The sequence below is a fragment of the Lates calcarifer genome, linkage group LG17 (genome assembly GCF_001640805.2).
Source record: "Lates calcarifer isolate ASB-BC8 linkage group LG17, TLL_Latcal_v3, whole genome shotgun sequence".
NCBI classification, from domain to species: Eukaryota; Metazoa; Chordata; class Actinopteri; family Centropomidae; genus Lates; species Lates calcarifer.
This window is the reverse complement of record NC_066849.1, coordinates 4,114,338-4,135,914: the sequence shown is the minus strand read 5'-3', so window position 1 is coordinate 4,135,914 and position 21,577 is coordinate 4,114,338. Positions and strand designations below refer to the sequence as shown.

General features: G+C 40.3%; 2 protein-coding genes across 2 annotated transcripts in view; one reads left to right on the top strand and one right to left on the bottom strand.

Moving 5' to 3' along the window:
- The window catches only part of hdlbpa (high density lipoprotein binding protein a), a 239,887-nt gene that overhangs the window by 113,435 nt on the left and 104,875 nt on the right, over positions 1 to 21,577 (top strand). The gene's annotated exons all lie outside the window — the stretch shown is intronic.
- Positions 1 to 21,577, bottom strand: part of kif1aa (kinesin family member 1Aa) — a 38,995-nt gene that overhangs the window by 5,754 nt on the left and 11,664 nt on the right. The window contains 32 exon segments of the mRNA XM_018669946.2: positions 32 to 146; positions 2,634 to 2,660; positions 4,532 to 4,637; positions 4,733 to 4,817; positions 4,931 to 4,997; positions 5,161 to 5,269; positions 7,073 to 7,128; positions 7,215 to 7,333; positions 7,426 to 7,516; positions 7,633 to 7,792; positions 8,114 to 8,249; positions 8,343 to 8,428; positions 8,549 to 8,667; positions 10,848 to 11,165; positions 12,971 to 13,108; positions 13,735 to 13,877; positions 13,879 to 13,914; positions 14,008 to 14,156; positions 14,254 to 14,344; positions 14,769 to 14,841; positions 15,154 to 15,334; positions 15,696 to 15,779; positions 15,884 to 15,990; positions 16,124 to 16,203; positions 16,838 to 16,913; positions 17,211 to 17,290; positions 18,254 to 18,304; positions 18,306 to 18,457; positions 20,022 to 20,060; positions 20,829 to 20,971; positions 21,261 to 21,339; positions 21,451 to 21,529. Coding sequence (XP_018525462.2) covers positions 32 to 146; positions 2,634 to 2,660; positions 4,532 to 4,637; positions 4,733 to 4,817; positions 4,931 to 4,997; positions 5,161 to 5,269; positions 7,073 to 7,128; positions 7,215 to 7,333; positions 7,426 to 7,516; positions 7,633 to 7,792; positions 8,114 to 8,249; positions 8,343 to 8,428; positions 8,549 to 8,667; positions 10,848 to 11,165; positions 12,971 to 13,108; positions 13,735 to 13,877; positions 13,879 to 13,914; positions 14,008 to 14,156; positions 14,254 to 14,344; positions 14,769 to 14,841; positions 15,154 to 15,334; positions 15,696 to 15,779; positions 15,884 to 15,990; positions 16,124 to 16,203; positions 16,838 to 16,913; positions 17,211 to 17,290; positions 18,254 to 18,304; positions 18,306 to 18,457; positions 20,022 to 20,060; positions 20,829 to 20,971; positions 21,261 to 21,339; positions 21,451 to 21,529 — 3,375 coding nt within the window.

The window sequence follows — 21,577 nt, the reverse complement described above, 5'->3', positions numbered from 1 at the left end:
TGCCTTTCATGAATGGAGGAGTGCACTGTACCTCCAGATATGCTGATAGGGTCATGTAGATCTTCTCCCCATATGGAGTGACTCGGTTTAGTAGCAGAGAGTTGTGCATGGAACTATCCCAAGCAGCCTCAAAGCGAAAGAAGGTCCTGAGGTGGTTTGTTGGGCAAGAAGCAAAGAAAATGAACCAGCAACCAAAATTTAAGCAATAAATTAGCAGTCAGAGCTAAACTTATACTAATGTTTGTCAATAAAGATGTTAACATAAAAATCAGGATAAATTCAAACAACACTTCAGTAATCAAAAAATACTTCACATACAAAAAGATGTGCTCTAAGACTGTATTTGATACACTGACAACATAATCTTATGATTTGAAAAAAAAAAAGTCAGTCAATTTACTGTTGGCATTGTACAGTATTTAAACATTATTATGCATAATCTTAAAAATCTCAAAGATCTACAAAGAAGTGCTAATGAAATCCTTTGCATGCAACAGGCTGACTGAGTTGATGCTATGCCTTGTACAAAACACCATAGAAAAGCAAAGGGAGCTGAGATGACTATTAGCACAGAAAAAAGGGAAGGTGGGATGAGAGACAGCCAGAAGAAATGAGGGACAGGGCAGTGATATACCTATGGTCAACTCCCGAGGAAATGCTGTGAGAAAGAAGAAATCAGCAAAGAATAGAAAGTGAGAGTCAGGAAGTATGTTGTGGTTACGCGCTTGTGTGGCTGGGATGGTGTTTGTCTTTTTTTACACTGTTATCTCATTATGTAAACACTACCATGGATAGTGCATCTCACCCATAAGAGACGAGTTGTGAAATCCTGTGGAAGGTGCTGATCGACTTGATGCAATCCCTCATCCTGCTCTACCATTGAAAATGTCAAATAACAGCACATGACCATTCTTCAAGAAAAACAACACTGCTTTCTGTTATGCCTCTGATTTACTCCATACGTTAATGTACATGATTTTTCCCATTTCCCCCAAGGGGAAATAATCACACACTGAAACCAGTTATTCTTCTGGCCTGCAGCCCAGTGCAGCCTTAAATCTAAAAAAGATAATCCAAGCAAGAATTGTAAAAGGAAACTAATGTTTCTGTAAGCCATAAAAAACAGGCTGAATGGACTCTTCATGAGGTTCAGATGTTGGGCCCAACTGGCCTTGGACTGAGGTGACCTTGTGGGAAAGTGAACATTGTGTCACCCAGAAGAAAGCAAACAGCCATTAGTAAAGAGAACTGACTGCTTCTCTGTGAGAGGGGAGTCAAAGTAAAAAATGGCCTGTTTTTCAAGTAATTAACAAGTGCATTAACACACACACACACACACACACACACACACACACACACACACACACACACACACTGCTTTCTCAGCAGTAGAAACCTGTTCGCTTACACTACAAGGAAGCAATTTCCTCTTTGCACTACACCAACATGTGCTTCTCTACATTTTACTACCTCCTAAAAATGCAGGAGCCAGGAATAAAGTCATGCTGCTGGCGCAACATGTGAGGAACCGTTTGTTTCTAGTGTTTGGCAGAGTTTCACTGAGGTACAACCAGGATTTAAAAATATTCACAACATTGCAATAATTTTGGGCTAGTGCTACTGGTGAGGTAATGGTTCACTAGATTACACTTTAATAGATGCATTTGAATATCGTGCCAGAGTGGGTACTGTAAATGATGTGAGCCATATTACAGCACTTGAGTAATAGTGAATGACTAGTGTTCCTGTTACTCTGTAGCTGTGATGGGAAGCACTCTCTGCCCCCCAGTAACAGAGGTAACTAAGAAAATCATATCCATGGATTCAAAATATTGCTTCACTGCAAAGGTCAGCAAAAGGAAAATAACAAACAGAGTGGAGAGAGGAAAGGAGAAGATGGCAGTCCTTCCAAATTTTATGAATGTTCACAATGCATCTCTTTGCCGTTGTTGTTTCAAATTAACTGTTTTAACAATGAATCACTACCACCCTCTACTGGCAAGTAGTAGTAATACATGTTACATATTGTAATCTTGAGGTTCCACCACTGTAATTCATAAAGAGCACAATCACATTGAATGTGACTTTGTTGCCTTTTAAACCAAATCTGTAGCACCTAAATTAGCATCTGTAAACGATCAGGAGAAGGACAGAGTAAAAGGATATTAATTTGGGCAAAATTTTAAAATTCCTTGTTTCTATCCTAAGTGCAAGAGTGACCAAATATTGCCTGTACACTGTATGAGATAGTTCCTGCAGCAACTGCTGAAGTGGAAACAGAAAGTGTGATACTGGCCCCACGACACCTCCAGCAGAGACACAGCCAAGGACAGTCCACGCAAAGCACAGCGAGCCATGCAGAACCTGTCCATCAAAAACCGCAGCCTGATAACAGCTCAAACACACATCCAGCGCAGCAAGAGAACCAGGAACATGCAGGAAAGCTTCCCTCGTTTCTCATGAGAGCGAGAAAACAAAGAGGCACAGATGAATTGCTGACAGTAATGGCAGAGTAGGAGAGTAGGAAATGAAATCACTGGAGGCTAACTTGGAATGACAGGGTGTAGAGGACGTTAGAAAGATGAGGTGTTTGTGTAACTTAAGAGTACGAGAAGAGAGGCAAAATAATATACCTAGGCATGTCCGAATCAAGAAACTGTCTGCAAAAGCAAAAAACAACATTCCGTTAGTGGACTGGAGGGAGAAAAATGTTAGCATCCATTTATACCTTGATGTTAGTATTAGCAAGACTGAGCAGAGACCACACTGGACCACATCCTGGTGCTGAGCCCTTAAATCTAATTCTTGGTGATTGAGGCCACAACAGCGCAAATGTTTAGTACTGTACTGAGGGTTGAAAACCCCTGGGATGCAGCACCTCGGTCACAAAAAGGCTGGTCGAGCAGGGCCACTGGTCAGAGCTGTTTGGGGCATTTGGTTGCTTTAGACTGAAACCGTCAGACAGTAAACCTAGGTCTGGGTGTTGTAATTGTTAGGCTTTTGGGAGAGTGGTTGGGAAAGCATAGGGATTAAGCAATGAGCCAAAAACAGAGGGTCACAAAAATCATAAGTTAAATGGCAAAGTTCCTTTAAAAACAGCTTACAGTTTTCAATGACGAGTTAATAGTTTGTATGCAAGTAATCACTGCATTTCTTAAATAAACATGCTAACTACAGGCACAGGTTAACATTAAGGGTCCTCGACCGTTAAAAGAAACCTACTGCCCTCTACTGGCTGGCTGCAGAAAAACATCAGATTTCACAGTCACAAAGAGTAAAGTAACTTCTACAAACTTTTATTCAGTGGTGAGTTGTTTTTTTATGTTGGTAAAAACACTGTGGATAAATTTTGGTATGATAATAGCAATGACGCTGGTCTGCTGGGGTGTTGTTTCTCGAAGCTGTTAATCATTCATTCACCTTTTTACTCTACACACTAGGCTGCAATCAAACAACACACCCAGAAAACTCATTTTTTTCAAGGCTTCAAGTTAGACATTACATAGGTCAGTACATTAACAGAAACTTTGTCCATTGTTATATACACTCAGTGATTCTTAAATATCAAGAGTTAGTCAGTGGATTCAATAAAGTGACGATGAAATGTTATGTCCAATGCATGACATCATATTGAGCCCAAATATACATACTTTAAGATGTGTTAGTGAGTTTACACTAATTTTAGTGATACATGCTGCTGGATAGGTTGGAAAAACATGCATTTCTCTTTCATATTGGAGTGCTACAGTGTTAATTAATGAAGATCTGTTTAGATTGAGGTGAGATACAGGAAAATAAGGGAGCTTGGTGAAAATTAAAGGCCCTTAAAGTCCATAAGCAGGTCAGTATTGGGGTTAGTAGATTGAAAAATGAAGAGTGGTTAGAGGTGAGGTGATTAACAAGGTGAAATGCAACATGTAGGTGCAATGATGACAATCAAACAACAAGAGCACAGATTAACACCAAGGAGGGTCGCACAGCCAGCATGGACGAGTGAATTCATAACTACTTCTGACTACTGACAAATTAAAGTTTAAAACAGTGAGGTTTAAGGGAAATTTGATTCATATTGCTCATGGTCACTCTGGATTTCTTATGTGTGACCTCCTGCTGTTTGAGATATAAAACTTCAGCAGATTCATGCAGACACAGTACTGAGATAACAGAACAAAGGAACTTGCTGAGTTTTGCTATAACATTCTAAGAGTGCCTCTTCTGCCATGCTTTTTTTCTGACAGTACAGAAGTAGAGCTGGTTTACTACGCCATGCATTTGCTTGTGTGTCGTGTTCCAGAACATGAGCTGCCAAAGGAGTAATGAAGCAAAGTCCTCAGATAAGACTGCTGTTGAACCATACAGTAGTTTCCAAGTTCAGCCAAGTTGCCACAACTGTAGAATAAAAATATCTGTGGCCACTAGACATTTCTAATTTTGAATTCACCACATAAATGGAACAAAATATACATTGGTGTAGTGATGCATTCCATTTTCAAAGATCTTGCAGCAAGAGAGTGTCTTCACTAGTGCGTACCTGTCATCCTGCAGGGGCATGACATACCCAGCAGACAAGATGTTGAGGGAGAGAATGTTGGGGTCAACGATGGTTTCATCAGCTTCAGGGGTGTTGCGGAGACGTCCTGGGAAAGCACACATGCCTCAGTAACAACACTGCTCATGCTGTGGGTGAAATGTTTGGTTTTTCAGGGTAAGAAAGTCTGGAAACCAAACTTACCAACAACAAGTTCACGAACTTCCTTCCATTCCATGTCATCTCCTGTTTCATGTACGATGGTAACAGTAATTCTCCTCTGAAGGCCCTGCAGAGGTGGACAAAAGGCAGACAGGAAAGAAAGAAAAAAAGGTGTGGTTATTTTTAGTAGATTTAACATATTCCAAATATTTTATATTTGCTCACGTGCGATTGACGTACCTGGTGCAGTAGGAATGTGCCATGGCAAGGCATTCCTCCTCTGTGGTCCACCACTGCAGGGATGTAACTGGAAAGACATAGATGAAAACAAACCTCACTTGATTTACAGTAAAAGAGAAATTTTTGTGGGGGCAAAGTTTCCAATAATTATCAAATTTATGTCTTCAACATTAAATTCCATGGACAGCTTAGCACTGGATGCTTTGCAAGGAATGACACTGGACACTCACTCTCCATTGGCCTCCAGTTCACAGATCTCGAAGAATACCATGAGATCATATTTACAGTGGCGGGGTCCTGCCTGTGGGCGGGTCATGGCTGTCAGCTTGGTGGCAGGTACTGTGTTGAAGAGGAAGATAGAGAGACTTATGAAGGAAAATGGTTTGATGGTACAGAGCAGACTAATGACTATGAACAGGGAGCTGGGAACAGCTCTAACCCTACAAAGGAAAGAGAGAGGGAAGAAAAAAGGAAATCAGTGATGCAGGGAAAGACAGGAACCGCTCAGTCCTGTAGAAGGATGTCCTTTCCTTCAGCAGATTCATAAGCAACTCTGCAGTCCTCTCTTAAAAGAGACCATTGAAATTGCTTAGAAATGTCTTTGTTTCCTTAGGCAGTTTGAGAGTTCACCTGCGTATCTGTAAACCTAGTCCTGGCTCTGTGGGGTCTCACCTTGCCCTAATCCTTTGTACTGATAAAAAAACAGATTGACTACTATTCACTATTCAGTGGATGAGGGAAAGCATATGCACAAATTCCTTAAACAGTATTCTCCTTTAAAATCATCTATTTTGATTTTTGATCATTATTGTTTTGTAGAAATGACTGAGCTTAGTCTATGAGCAAACTGCTTTCCTCAAAATGAAGATAGCTCTATATAAAAGGAGTTCAGATTTAAGAGAGTGTGCATGAAAACACATTCACATGCAACCCAGAAGTTGGGCCCAAGCTCAAGCAGAAATAAAATTATTATCAGTATAATGTAGCATATTACGTGATATGTTTGTATGCTTCTGCATATACAGTATGAGCTAAATACTGTAATGTATATAAAGTATAATAGAATTCAAACATATAAATCATGTATAAATCATTTCAAATAGTCCATTGCCTGTTTTCTAACCTGACTGATTCTTGTACTGTTCTAACATGTAAATTTCTTCTAATCTTGTATACGCAAAATATAGATTTACAGTAGAACACAATACATAATTTATCATTCTCATCTGAGAGAGTTCAATTCTACTGTAGGAGAAAGGCACTGTGATCCAGTTCAAGAGGAGCTCAAAGAGGGAACTGCAGGGAGAATCCACCACCCAGGTCAACAGTAAACACACAATACACTAGAGAGTCAATCCAACTGAATCCTGACACATAAAACGTCCCATTTTATATCAATTCATGTCATTCTATTACAGCTTCTACTAGTCAGTGACCAGTCGTAACTGGAATGTAACTATAGCATAGTGACTTTAATTCTGCTTAATATTTGCTCCCACTGTACAGGAAAGTCACAGGGTCACTTACACAACATCGAGCCAGGATCTGGAAGGACCCCAGTGTTACATTTGAGCATACTTCATCAAAACTGATACTTGTTTTCACAGCAGCGTGAATCTTTGCATAAACGTAACATGTTGTGTTCTTCAAAATAGAAGTTAATCCATCAACTGTAATGTTGTATGGCAGTTAAGTGGCTTTGGTGTATCTTTTACTGTGAGTCACACCAAGATAAGCACTTGATATAAAAAGGTTTTCAGTTGCAGGATTCTCTTGGATTTGACATCAATGACCAACCCGGCTTCTGAGCTTTAATAACTGAACAGATAGAGATGGGTGGAGCTGGCAACTGAGCTTGCTCGTTTGCTTCCAGTAGGAAGGAAGCAGCCAAGCCAGCGGCAGACAGGGCATGGCCTGACAGTGAGTCCACCAGCGCCCCATTGAACACATCTGGGACCAGGTATCGGATCAGCTCCAGTGATTTCTCCCGGTCCGGCGAGGCATCAGAGTCCACTGCTCACACCCAACAACATGAAGCTAAGATGACATGACTTGTAGGCAGACCAGTACAAAGACTATGCAACACACATACAGTAAATTGTGGAATTAAAGAAAAGTAACTCCAGCTTGGAGTTTATTTACCTGGTTTGGACAGAGGCATCACTCGTGGGAACTGTCTTCTGCAGGGTCGAAGGGGACTGGTTGTGGAAATAAAAACATACATTAGGTGTCATTTTGTCTGTGCAGTAAATTTAATTTACTTAATAAGTAGTTGTCATAGTACCTGATGACGTCTTTGCAGAGAGGAAGGAAAGGCTGTTTCTGGTAGTGTCCAAACACCTCAAACACAATTGGCTGAGTCTTGATGTAGTCAACAAAGGATTTAGTAACTTCAACGGCAATCTACAAAAACAACACAGTGATGCTCACATACATAACCTATTAAAACCAGTAACTGCACATCATTATGTAGGATCTGTATGGTTGCTCCTTACATTCTGCACATGGTAGAAGCCAAGAGGTGGGCCACGGCCTGTGTTTTTTAGGGGTTCAGTAGAGAAGGCCTCATCATGGCGGTGGATGAAACTGAAATCAAAAAAAGCCAAACCAAACACTTAACACGTGTAACTGCGAAATAAATACAATAAATACTGAACGTCAATTATGAATATAATTATGAAAACATTATGATGACTGCTTACTTGAACTGGCAGAAGATGTCAGCATACTCTGCAGAGATGCTAGAAGCCTGCAGGACAGTTACCCTGAAGGTAAAAATATTACCAATCCTGAGGTGCTCCAGAGCATCTAATGAGCCCTCCAGACCAGCCTTCAGAGGATTTTCAAGCTCGTCTGCACCAGCTGCGAGGAACAAAAAACAAAGATTAGACACACACTAAAGCTTGAGTTGAGCTGACTGTCAGTACACTTTGTTGTGTTCTGTTTAGGGCACCAGGCTTGGACTGATTTGGTTTGAGAATCACCTCCTCCTTGCTTTATCAGCCTCTTTGCCCCCACAAAAATTTCTCTTTAACAGCCAGATGTGCTAGATTTAATAAATGCCCTACTCAGTAGGACACCAAACACACACACACACACACACACACACACACACAGATATATACATACTTAAACATGTCTAGACAGACAAAATTTGTCCATTCACCCGTAAAATACGATTACCCGCACATGTGTTGTTGTTGACCTCATCAGCTGAGGGTCCCACTTCTGCATTCTGCCCCTCCCCCTCCACAATACGAAGTTCCTCCTGGGAAATCCCTGTACGGGACAGTCCCACAGAGCAGGATTCTGACTGAAACTGCAAACACAAGCAGCAAAACAGACCAGTTAGTAGGTAACTGTGCACACACAAGTCCCCAAAATAGTAATACTGTATAGTGATTTTCTCTACCTTTTCATATTGCTGATCCTCAAATGAGATTTTGGCAGTGCCTGACTGCCTTACTCCTGAACCGTAGTCGGGAGCTTCTTCATCCGCTGGAGGGAAACACAAAGCACCTTCACTTCACTCCCTCAAGAAGTCACACATAGCTTGTCCTTTAAATCCTATCATGCTTTTTGCCTCAACAGTGTTGAGGCTGAGAATCCGAGCCTTACCTGATATGGCCTGCACTGCCACTCGGAGGAAGCCTTTTACCTCTCCTCTCTCACTGACGATGGCCACACGGTGGACGAGAGGAACTGGGTACAGCAGGTTACTGAGATAAACAAAAGCCCTGGACATGGAGCACAGAGAAAGAGAGAAATAATAACAGATTAAAAATAACCCAGCTAAAGAGATTGTGTCACACTTGATAAATTTGACTGGACAACAGAACACAGAGCTGCAAAGCAACCAAACAGAAGCTGGGACTGCTCTTGCGATGGCCATGGCTGCCCTTTACTATCGCTTCTTAGGGGTTTTTCCTCACTAGATCTAGAAATGATGATATTATCATTATGACAATTATGGGTCACATGCAGTATTTCTTGACTTACTATACTAATGAAAGCTTGGTGAGGCTAAGGAGCATGTGTATAAGGGTCAACTTTGAATAATTTAAATGTTTTCAAAATATTGGAAAGCAGCTCAATACTAAGCTGGAGAGCAGATGTTTTCCTCATCCTGAAATAATGTTTCTTTGTATTACTTAATGACTACATTCTGCTGCACTAACATATACAACATGCACATGCCTCAATACGAAAAGACTACTATTAACTATCAGATGTCAGAGCCAAACTTAACACTTGAGGCACTTTAAATTTAGATGAGACACCATTACATAAGGTAAGGCCAGTAGTGACAATTGTTTGACAATATAAATGTGGGAACAGCTGCATTACAAATGTTTCTCCTTGGCTATTCAGTCTATAGTTTTTATCTACAATAAATGATCGTGCAGTCAAAGACCACATTTTCCACGAGCCAATAGAGGTAGACATTTAAGGGTGTTGTAAAAAGGGAGAGGCTTATGACAAGATTGGTGAGGTGCAAAGAAGGCATGCTCAGGACAAAAAAGGTGAACAAAAATGCTTTCAACGTCTCGACTCAAAGGAATCAAAAGCAAATGGAACATAAATCATCATACCAAACATGGCTCAGCTTGAATAAAAACTGCCAACAGCTTGATATATTGTATGCTACACCAATAACCAATGAATGACATCAGAAATAAAAGCACACCTCTTGGGCAAAGTGCTAATTTGTGCAAAATAGGGGCACTAGTTCATCATCAGACGTATTCAAGTAAAAATTGACAAAAAAGGTCAAAATGAAAAGACTTGTGCTCTGGCATGCCTAAAAGAGACAGCTGCAGTAGAAACCAGCTCTTTCATCTTGAGATTTTGAGTCTGCCTTGAACTCCACTGTCTATGAATATTTTTCAGTCTCTTTCATACTTATTCAGGTTTCACAGCATGGTGAGAACATTTTGCTGTGGGTTCCTGTGTTATGCAAATCAGACCTCAGTATACTCCATGAGACATGTCAATGCTTTGGCTAGTGAATGGTCCTCTTTAAAGCTAATACTTTACATTTAGCCATGTGTAAGTGAGACACACACCTCAAGCAGCCGTTGAGCATCAACATTGCTTGAATTTTCATGGAAACAAGTGCCATTTACTAACCCACCCCTGGCTGACCTAAAGCACTTGTTTGGTAAGTAGAACTGTAATATGAGTGAGAAGCATTTAGTCTAAGTTAGTATGTAAAAGAACAGTTTGCAAAAAACAAACAAAAACAAGCATCTAATTTGATGAGATTAAACAAAGAAAGCAAAAGATAAATCTTGAAGCCCAGAAATGTCTACTCCAGTGTCCACTCAGTAACATATTCATGAAAAAAATCTATATTATAGTGGTTTGACATTTGAGAACACCTGTGTCTCAAACATTTGAGACACAGTGGCAATGACAACTGAGACAGGGAACAAAAACTAAAGTGGATAGTTTGACTTGGAATATTAAGCAAGCATGATGTTTTTAAGAAGATGAAATGAATGGAAATCCCACAATTAATCAAGCAAATTTAAGTTAAGATGGTTTCAAATCTCCACTGGAGCTATCTATCTGAAACTCCTTGTTGATATTACGACTATAGCTTACTTGTCTCAATGTGCTGGTAAACCAAAAGGCAGGCTAATTTGACAGAAGATCTGTGGTTGCCAGATAAGAAAACAAAAGAACACTCATGTGTTGCATAAACTTTGATTTAGATTTTATATACTCATGCACACATAATCCAGGAGAGTGAGGACTTTGTGAGAAAATACTGTTGTACTGTATCTGTATTGTGTATTGCGTTTTCAAAAATGTCATTTCATCTGTGCTGATGTCCACTGAGGGAAACAGACCCTGCGTCTCAGCGTGAAAGAGCTAGTTTCCTCCACCAGCATGCTCCCGAAACCTCACCAACCTTCCCACTACACTGAATAATGGTGAGCGGTCGTAAAAGGGATCCTGGCCTTCGCTGGAGCCTCGGCAGAGCTCTCCCTCATCATCATCATCATCATCATCATCATCATCATCATCATCATCCTCTCCCCCGAGCTCGGAGCACGGGTCGTCCAAAAAGATATCATCGTCCAGGTCCTCCAACTCCTCCAAATCCTCCTCCTCCCCTCGACCCTCACGCTGCGAGTCAGCCAGCTCAGTTATTTCAGAGTTGGAGAGGGTCGGGGATGGGGTAGGGTCACTCATGCGCTCGCTCATGCATGTGTTGAAAATTGGGTTTCTGGTGCAGCCAGAGACATGGGAACCAGGTTAGTACAGTTAGAAAGAAGACACACACTTGTTCAAACAAGAGGGGTGGTAGGGCACCATATGGAGTGGCTCACTAGAAAGCCCTGATCCTTTTGAACCAAAATCAGGTTTTACTGTCTGTTTTAATGGACAGCATGTAGTGGAGACAAGAGAGTACAGATGGAAGAGTGCAAACAAGCTACAATGGATGTTAAAAAATATTTAACCACTTCTGCTAAGAGGGCATATACTTAAGTGTACCTGACCGTGAGCACAATGAATGACCATGGATATGTGTATAGGTAGAGGCACCCATTAACGGACAGATTCATTTCCAGAGAGGCCACGCATTTCAAGGTATTGCAAGAAGCAGATAAACTTAGAATAAGGTTGGCTGATCCTATAGTCACTGACATATTAATTCAAACCCCTCAGAGAATAACAACTCTGTCATTGGCGGAATTTAGTGGCTACAGATTTCTCATCTCTCATCGAGTTACTTGGTTCATTTATTTAAAAAATAATTATTTATAAACTATCCAATATAACCAGAATGCTGAGGTTGAATACTGATTTAGAGAAGTAGCATCTAAATATAACAACAATCCTCTATTGATATTTATGAAATATATTTTTTACCAGTGAATGCTAATATTAAGCCCATAGAAAAATCAACAGCCTTCATCACAAGTGCACTGAAGCAGTAAGCTTAAAGACTTTTGGTTTGGATAGGTCTAAGTACAAGTAAATATTCCACATAGAAGTGCCACATCCAGTTTCAACTTAATTTGTCTGGGCAACTACATTTCGTTAAATGTGGTACATTTGCCATATGCCAGGAATACTCACTTATTATATAACAGAGATTATGAATGAGCTGACAAACAACATATTTCAAGGGAACATTTTTCAGATTGCTGCGTGATCATTTTTGCTTGTCTTGCAGGAGCTAAATGGCATTAAAGGCTTGATATGCAGAGTATTATGTAACACGGGCATGTGACTATGTGTAGGATCCATCTGCAAGAGAAAAAGAGAGAGGGAGAGCTTGGCAGAGAGGTTGGGAGGATGCATGCCAGAGTGGGAGAAACAGCAGTCTTTGAGTAGGAGGACCCAAGAAATTTTGTTCTCAAATGTTTCACAGCTGATTTTTCCCATTAAAAGTGTAAGCATGGCATTGACAAGCACAAATGATTGTCAGTCCATCCTGTGTGTTAAAAGCTGCAAAGTTTATGTCCAGCAGAAATACAGTAAATTCACAGTGACATCAGAAAAAACTAATTTTAAGAAGGAACTCAATTCATTCTTGTACAGAATTTAAAACAATGACAATATACTGAATACATGAAGTAATACTTGAAATTTAAGAAAAGATATGTTCAGTTATTAAATTTCAAATGCAGTCTGTGCAAATTTGGCATAACAGTACTCTATACTTTTTGATAAAGGATGCCCAGTAAGTCCTTCATTCAAATACATTTGTTTTTTTAGGTGAAGTGGTGAGATGTGATGACACACAGAGCATACAGTGGGCGCAACAGACTTCACTACGTAAAGACAGAGACATCAAATTGAAGTGGACTGTGGACTAGTTCATGCTCGTGTCTCTGTCATGGCCCATCAGTTGACCACATGCACAATATGTGCCAGTTACGACAAACAGCCTCCCTTTATCCTGAATGAACAAACACTGGGCTTCTGTTTGCTCGCTGCCTGTTGTCCTTTGTATAAGCTCAGTATGAATGCCTGCCTGTTTTCTTCATATACTGTATAAGGCCAGTGATGTTCAGCATTTACCTGCCAACCAGACGGAACCAGGGGAAGCGGTCATAAAAGGGGTCGCCTCCAGTCATCACATTTTCACAGTCCTCGGTGGTATTGTTGGGCACATCAGCTGCGCGGTCATACATCTCTCTCATGAGGTCGAGCCTCTGTCTGCAAGGATCAGCAACATTTACCACAAGTAATCTAAGCCATTTATGAATTTATGCAGCATGGAGTTAATGAGAAACATTATTGCAGTGAATAGTGTGCTTTATGTGTGTTTATCGTTCATAGACACTGAAAACATCTCTCTTTTTGCTACTGTTGTATATCAGGGGCTTGCAGACGTTTTTTTTTTTTAGAGCAATTATTTGAGAGAATTTTCAAGTGAAATAACTTAATGAGCTACAGAGCAGCAAACCAGAATTATAGTCTTTACAGCCTACAACGCTACAATGCTGCTTGAAAGAATATGGAAAAGCTACATTCATGACTGCATGTTAGCAATATATCAGCTTCAGAAATAAGAAAAGTGTTATATGAAGACTTAATGCAACTCAGGGCTAATTAAAGAGAGGATGAACCTGACCACAATTTGGAGTGCCACAGCAAGAGTCTGAGATGTACTTGGAAATTATTTCAGTTTTAATTTTTTTTTAATTTGCAAAACATGTTTTGGGATTATTAAGTTAAGACTGATGAGCAAAAATGGAAATGTTATTGATTTAAGATATTCTACAACACAATAAAATATGCAAAAAGTGCAGGGGTCTGAATACTTTCAGAAGCCACTGTACCGTAGTTTTTCTAATGTCCAGTAGTGGGTGGCTCCATTCTTCTGATCTTGCACCTCCACAGCCACAATGGTACGTGGGAAGTGTCGCTTCTCTCTGTCTTTAGTTGCCTCTGGGGGCGACAGATCAGGAGGCAGGGGGGAGTATGAGAGTGTCTGTCAACAGCACAAACTGGAATTGGACCTGCAGGGACACACAAAGCATCAGTACAGTCAAGTAGCCTTATTATGACACTGATTCATACAGTGGAATATAAATCACAGAAACATATTGGACCTTCTTTTTGAGTTCCACACTGATGGCATTGGCCTCCTTAAGGAAGATGGCATTTCCCCATAACAGGTCACGGAGAGAGGTGAACTGGTAGCACCTCCACTTACGAAAGCTCCACACAGCAAGCTCTCTCTCCCTCTCTGTCCATTGCACTGTGAGCCACAAGGATAAAAGACCATCATTGGGCAAGGATTTTCTCTCCAACAACATAGATGTACACAGGTATGTATTTCCGATTATTTGCACTACCTTCTTCTTCTGGCTCCTCCTCTTCCTCAGTGGCTTCTGGGTAATAACGGTCCACTTGCTTCTGAAGAGCTTCCAGCTTGCTCTCATAATCCTAAACAATTGATTCATGAAGATCTGTTAAAGATCTGTTAAACACCAGGTTGTAGCACATTAACAAGCCATTTAGAAACAGAGGTCAGTTGAACTATCCAGTGGCTTGGCATAACCATTAAAAATCTCATTTAAAAAAATCATCAATTGCATGTTAAACATGGATATAAAATATCTTGTGACTGTGATTTAGATACTGAATGAGGGTTAAGGGGAACACAACTATTACCATGCATACAAAGTCCAGTTATAATCCATAACTATTTGATGTTTCCTGAAACTTAACTTATAAATCACATTTAATACACTGCATATGACATATAGAAATACATACCTACAAGATATATCTATAGATATATTTGCATATAATATGATTTTAGTTGGACCTAGTTTGGTGATACTTGCAAAGCTTCTCATTACTGTACCAGTCTTTGCTGTTCCAGGAGATTGTTGGCCTCCTCTCTTTCTTTGCGATACTGGTCCTCCAACTCCTGGAGCCTGCAGACAGAAACACAAGTTAACAAAAGAGGCTTAGGAAAGGTGATACATCACCCCAAAGGAAAACTTCTACCAGTGTCTTAATGTTTCTGGACCAGCACATCATCTACTGCGCACTATGCTGCAGGCTTGTATAATGTGCCAGCTACTCAGACTTCAATTAACAGTAGTATTACTACTACCACTACTACTATTCTTAGCATCTGACTGTCTTATTTCTTGTAATCTGGTCTTCCTATCTGCAACATGGGGATGAGACCTTATTTGCTACCTTGCACAGCTGTTGCAAATTAAGTTGATTGGCCTCTGTACCTCTGTTCCATTTCCTGTTTCATGTCAATGCCCTGTTTCTCCAGCAGCTCCCTCTGGGCAAAGGCCCAGTCCACAGGCTCAGCAGGTGTTTCAGCACAGGGTGTCCTCTCCCTCTCAGCCCTAGCCTGCACAGGGTGGTTAAACCGGAACACATGGCTTTTCCCAAGGATGATGCGATTTCCTGTAAGGATATCAAAAATCAGAGAGCAGTATGGTAAATGCATACATAAAGAGTGCACAACATACATGTTGGCACTGAGGACTAGCGCTGCATAATGATGATATTATATTAAAAACACAATCAGGATTCATGACTCTCATTTCTAAATGACATAGATCTCATCATGCAAAGACATGGACGAAAAATGTTTCTTCAAAGGTTGTGTAAGTAAGAGAAGACAAGTGACTGAAGTTCACGTTCTGTTGTTGAAAGTTGATGTGCCAGTGATTCTCATTTTGTCCAGAATGATGCAGCCCTACTGGGTACAATGCAGCAGGACTGGTGAAACTGAGGTAGACAGAGAACAGGAGAGCTTACTGACCTGATTTGAGGACAGTGGGCTCTGTCACTCTCTTTCCATTGACATAAGTCTCAGCTCCCTCACAAGGCTCTAGGACAACCACTGCTTAGGAACAGAGAGGACAGTGTAAGGCATCATTTCCTATCTGTCAATATTAAACTCTGATGGACACAAATTCAAGCATGTGGAGCAAGATAAAGATCCCTCACTTTCTCCCACTGGACCAGGAGAACTAGAAAAGGTGCAGTGCTCATCCTTGATGAAGTGGCCACTGAGGACTATGTCCTGACGACTGCTGGCGTCTAAACGACCGACCCTAAAAAAGAAAGGTGATCATTTTAGGGCAAGTAATTAATACACTTCTGAACTTTTCGTCTTTCAACATAAAGTCAAAGTCAGTAATTTAAAGTATCACCCAAATATTACACTGAAAAATGTCAATATCTAACCTGGTAATCCCATCTTTAATGTAGTACAGCAGGCACTCAGACATCAGAGGATCCTCATTGAGGTTCACCAAATGAGGTGTCTGACACAGAATAAGGAATAATTTAATCACTAATAGAAATGGTGAGTAATATATATTAATCATTTATTATCAATATGTTATTAACAATGTAATATACGCATATTGTGCACATCAGAGGGCTGAAAAGCAGTCTCTCCCAGTAAGAAACAATCAGTAACAGTTAAAACCATGCAGTCAGATTTACTCCCCACTGCTTCACAGCATGAGTGTTTAATGTAGTCTCAGTCAGACGTTATGGGGCTGCAGGCAAACAGCCATAAATCACTGAAATGGGGCCACTACCATTATCTTTTCCCCATGTTTACACCCACTGCTGCCTTCAGCACAGTGAGGGAGTGTTTGAAATAATGAAGTAGATTTAAGATAACACTTAATGAAAAAGAGAAACTCTCGTCTGATCTGCCTTGCCCAGGCTCTTAAGAAGAGAGACTAAGAGTATTCAGAGAAAAAGACAGCTTCGAACACTTCACAGCTACAAACCTCATTGGGGGAAAACAGCCCAACTGTGTCGATAAACACAGGTTGGGGCTTTCTAGGGCTATCAGAGGGCTTTGGGGTAAATAAACAAGCATTTTGGTCAGTAATTTAAATTTGGAGTATCAGATCACAGAGGAGTTTTGGACTTCTCTTATACCTTCTTAGGGGAGAACACACCAACCGTACCGCCATCTTCTCGCATTGCTACACCCATTTCTGCCAGCAAGGCCTCTCTGTAGATAAATGAAGAATGTTTTATACACTAGGAAATAATATATATTGTAAAATATCTTATATTCTGCAAGATTATAAAGTAATATTCAACATAGACCTGACATGTCCTGTTTTTCAACATTACAAGATCATTCTCTTTTGTGTCTACTTTTAAGCCATTTTCTGTTGTAAGCCTGGTGACCTTCTGTGCTTGTGAATCATGACTTTTTTTCACAACATATTTGTTTGTTTTGGACTTTTTCTGAGAGAAAAACTGAATTTGCTGATAAAATAAAATAAAACATTATAAGTATTACCTTTCCATTCTAATGGCCTCTGTTCGGCGAAGTTTCTCTTCCCAAGTTTCATTGAGTTCAGCAATGATTTTCTCTGTTTCCTGACATTTTGAAAGAAAGTGTTGAATAAAATAAATAGTAATGTCATGCTGCTCTATTTTATTTTTTTTTTATCAAAAGCCCATAACCAACAATGAACTGAAACAAGTACTGTCAGTAAGACAAAGCTGGGTATAGCTTTTTCCTCTATGGTGTAGAACTCCATTGTTGTCCCAAAACTATTGAAAACACATCAGTGAGCCACACTATTGCACTGGATGACATGTTCCTTTACTAACACGAATGCGCACACACACACACACACACACACACACACACACACACACACACACACACACACACACACACCAGTTTATTTTGAATAAATCCCACATAAAGTGTCTTGCTACTGCCAATACTCATTACAATACCATATCTGTGGCTGAATGTAGTTCCCACCAAATGCACTATTTTCTCTGACTTTTGAGTCACATTTGCTAAAAAAAAAATCACAGTGCAGAGATGTTATATGAATTATTCTTTTGCCTTTTTTAAAAAATAATGACAGTATAGAGAGGGGGCACTCTCACATAGGATGCTAACGATGCTAACCTGAATTGCCCCCTGTTCAAATCAGGCTCTGCATCTTAGTTGCATATTATTTCCTATCTCTCTCTCCTGAGTTCCTCTTGTTCCTCTAATGTTGATTCTCAAGTACTGGCATAAAAATGGCTCAAATGTGAACTGTTTTTAAAGAATTACATCCTCAGCAGGAACAACTGGGTGAGGCTGGGGATGTCAGAAAGTATTGAGGGAGGGACTAACCCTTGGTTTGGGCATTTTCATGAGATTTTTTACAATTACAAATGCTTGGTGAGTGACACTACTACTACTACTACATCTATCAGCAAACAACCTGACAGAATGAAACAAATGAACATTTGGAATATCCACATTGTATCAAAGCTGAGTGTGTTTGAAGATAAACTGTTGTATGTTATGTATGTATGTTATCCAGTGTTCACCTTCAACCTCTCGATGGCCTCCTCGCTGCCTGGGCTGAACATAATACGGTCAGTGCAGACTGGCAATGGATCCAGCACGGCTGGACAAGGCTGAGAGAGACGGAGAGGGACTCATCCCCGTCATGGCATTGGTCACTGTGGAGAGATCATCCCTTTGATTCACAGCTTGGGCTTTATTGTTATTGTTCTTGTAATCGGATACGTCTGTCGGGGTGGGAGGGGGCGCAGGGAGTGTACAGGAAGTGGGGTTAGGATAATCGATAACAGGGAATAAAGAAATGGAGAAATGCAGACAGATAAGGAAGAGAAAAGAAGGGAGAGTAGAAAAGAAAAAAAAGAAAGAAGATATGTAGCTTGAAACAGATCTAACTCACAGAGAGAAATTTTAACTGCTAGCATACAAGCGAGGTCAGCACCAGTGGAAAGCCACACGCAAAGAAGACCAACTTAAAAGATGCAACAAGGAGGCCATCCAGCCATGACCAAAGAAAATGCAACTATTATACAAAAACATCGAGCAGAGCATCATATGCAGGATCATTCAAAAACAAGAAAATGTAAAATTGCCATGTTCCCAATCAAGCATCTTAAACAGCAATAATAAAATGAGTCATCATGTATGGGAAATAAAATACATTGCCTACGTGCAGAGATATAATGAAGCATTTCTATCTCCTGAATAGAACATTGGGAAGCCAGAACTCCCAATTAAAACTATTATCTTATGATTATATTATGCAGCAAGATGCATTTAATGCTCAGTGCTTCATCTAAAACTACATGTCAAACAAACTACTGAATGTAAAAATCTATTTCTCTGGCAGTGAATCAAACACACTGGTAAGTTTGTTTGAACAGCATCGAACATATGTTCTCACTGAGCATTTTTTGATGATAATTAGTATATTTATCAAAATAGTCTACAAAGAAACATAATTTTACATCATGCTCCCTGTTTTAAGTTCACAGACTTATCTTGGCATTGTTGTGTCACCATGAAGGCTTATGATAGATACTACAAACTAAAGAATGTCAACCCTGCAGCTGCTGCTATGGCAACACAGAGCAATAAATTGGGAAACTGTATCACACCCATCCATCTGGACAGGCTGTTGCCCGCCAAGATGGATCACATAATATCACCTTCGCAGTGCAGTTAATGAAGCCATGTATTATGGGAAGACAGTAAAAATTTGATGATGACTAACTCAAAGATCCAATATTATGCAAGTGATTATACTCTCTCTGTGACTGAAGGCAGCATTATCATCTCATGTTTACTGCATGCTCTCCTTTATGGCTGCCAACAGGAGGCGACAGAGCCAAACAGAGCCTGTCAGGGGAGGAGGCTACAGTTTCTACATCAGGGAAATTAAAGATAGCAATGAAACATGTCTCATTATACTGTAGTCCAGAACCTTCCATATTGTATTGCTCTGCCTTGTTGCTTCATGAAGAGTTAAGCTCTGTCCCACCAACGCCACAGCTACAAAGCTACAGACAGATCTCTACAGCACCATGACAAGGCCCATACAGTATAGCCGATAAGGACCTGAGGATTGGAATCAAAAATGAGCCTGAAAATCAACCTTAGACCTGGATTATATGATAAATACATATATTGCATTAACATTAGGTACCGCTCTGCTCAATTCCTCATGATATTGTGGTGCTGCAGAGAACACAGGAAAGCCACTATTTACTGTCACAGTAAGCGCCGGTGATGCTAAGCTGCCGCAAGAGCAAAAGCAAGAGCCAGAAAACACACATTTCAAACCCTCTATCTCAGCACCAGATGCTCGATATGCTGGGAGAAGAGAAGATAAAGAGTGACAGAGAGAGAGAGAGAGAGAGAGAGAAAGAAAGAAAGACAGCATAAAACCTTTAGATGAAAATGTTCATAGATTTAAACATTCACTTATTATGTGATGAACACCTGAGAGGTGCATTCATCAATAAATATCAGTTTGGTTCCACTTCTTTCATAACTATGAATGTTTATTTTCCTCTCAGTGAGATGCTCTCAGGTTTGTGATAACTTTAAAGCTGCGACCAGATATAACATGACAAATTTCAAGATGCATTCTTTTTTTGTTGGTGGACTGAGTTATTTGGCCTATGTAATAATGTGACCCATACTGTCAGTTTCACAGGGAGAAAGTGACTGGGTTGATCAGCCAGTATTGAGTGTTGCTATTTCAGTTTAACTCCATATGAATTAAAAGTATATGGCAGGAGAGGTGGTACTACTTCATGGCTGAATGACTGGAACACAGGAGTAGAGCAATCTGTAGTAGCAATCTAAGAATCTGCATCTGTCCATCTCCATTTATATCTACCTATAGATTTTTTGAAACTGGTTCTTAATTTGCTTTGTATTCTATCTGAATGCACCTCAACGCACACAACGTTTGTGAGCAAAGGGAGATTAAAAGTGCAGTGCTTGTGAAGGGAACTGCGTAGTTTGAAGTGAGGCTGACAGTTTATCATTGAGAATAATATGCCCACTTAGAGGTTTGAAATTGACCTCCAGATAACACCAATGATCACATAAATCCACTAAATGATTACTTACTCTCAATGATGTCACCCAGACCCTGGGCGTAGAGGAGATCTTTCAGACGAGACACCTCCTCCTTCAGCTCACGCACCAATCTGTTGTTGGGATCCTCATTGATGACAGCGTTACAGCGAATCTGTTTGGCGCGGTCTGCGTACCTTTGGGAATAAGGGAGGGATCAATGAGCATGCTGTCATGGGTGATTGAGGAGACAAAAAGGCACACACATTCACAATCCCACCGACATTGCACATTCACATAATTCTGCAGCCTGGCACTGCAGCTGCAACTCGTGAAGATGTTTCAAGTGTGAAACTGATGCAGGCCACTGAGGAAAATGTGTATTATGTAACACAGTCTCACCGGCATCAGTGTCCTTCACAGCCACATTCATCAGCTGTGTGGGAGGGAAAAGATGCAGTGGAAAATGTGTTGTTTGCTCTCTACCTGAGTGTGCTGAGGGTCTCATCATAGTTGATATCAGCTGGACTCAGGGCAGCTACCATTGCTGTACGAGAATTCCCCCCTGACACAATGTAGGAAAGAGATTGATTAGAATAAGTTGGGTTAAGTTTGTCAAGAGTTGATGGATCATCAAAATATTAGCCTATTAAAGAAAGAAATATTGTGTTCATACCCAAATTTTCTCTCAGTAGCCAGGTCAAAACAGAATCTCTGTAGGGGATGAAGCTCTCAGCTTTTTTCTTCTTTTTATTCTGTGTATTACATTAAAACACATTAAAATCAATGTACTATAAGAAAAA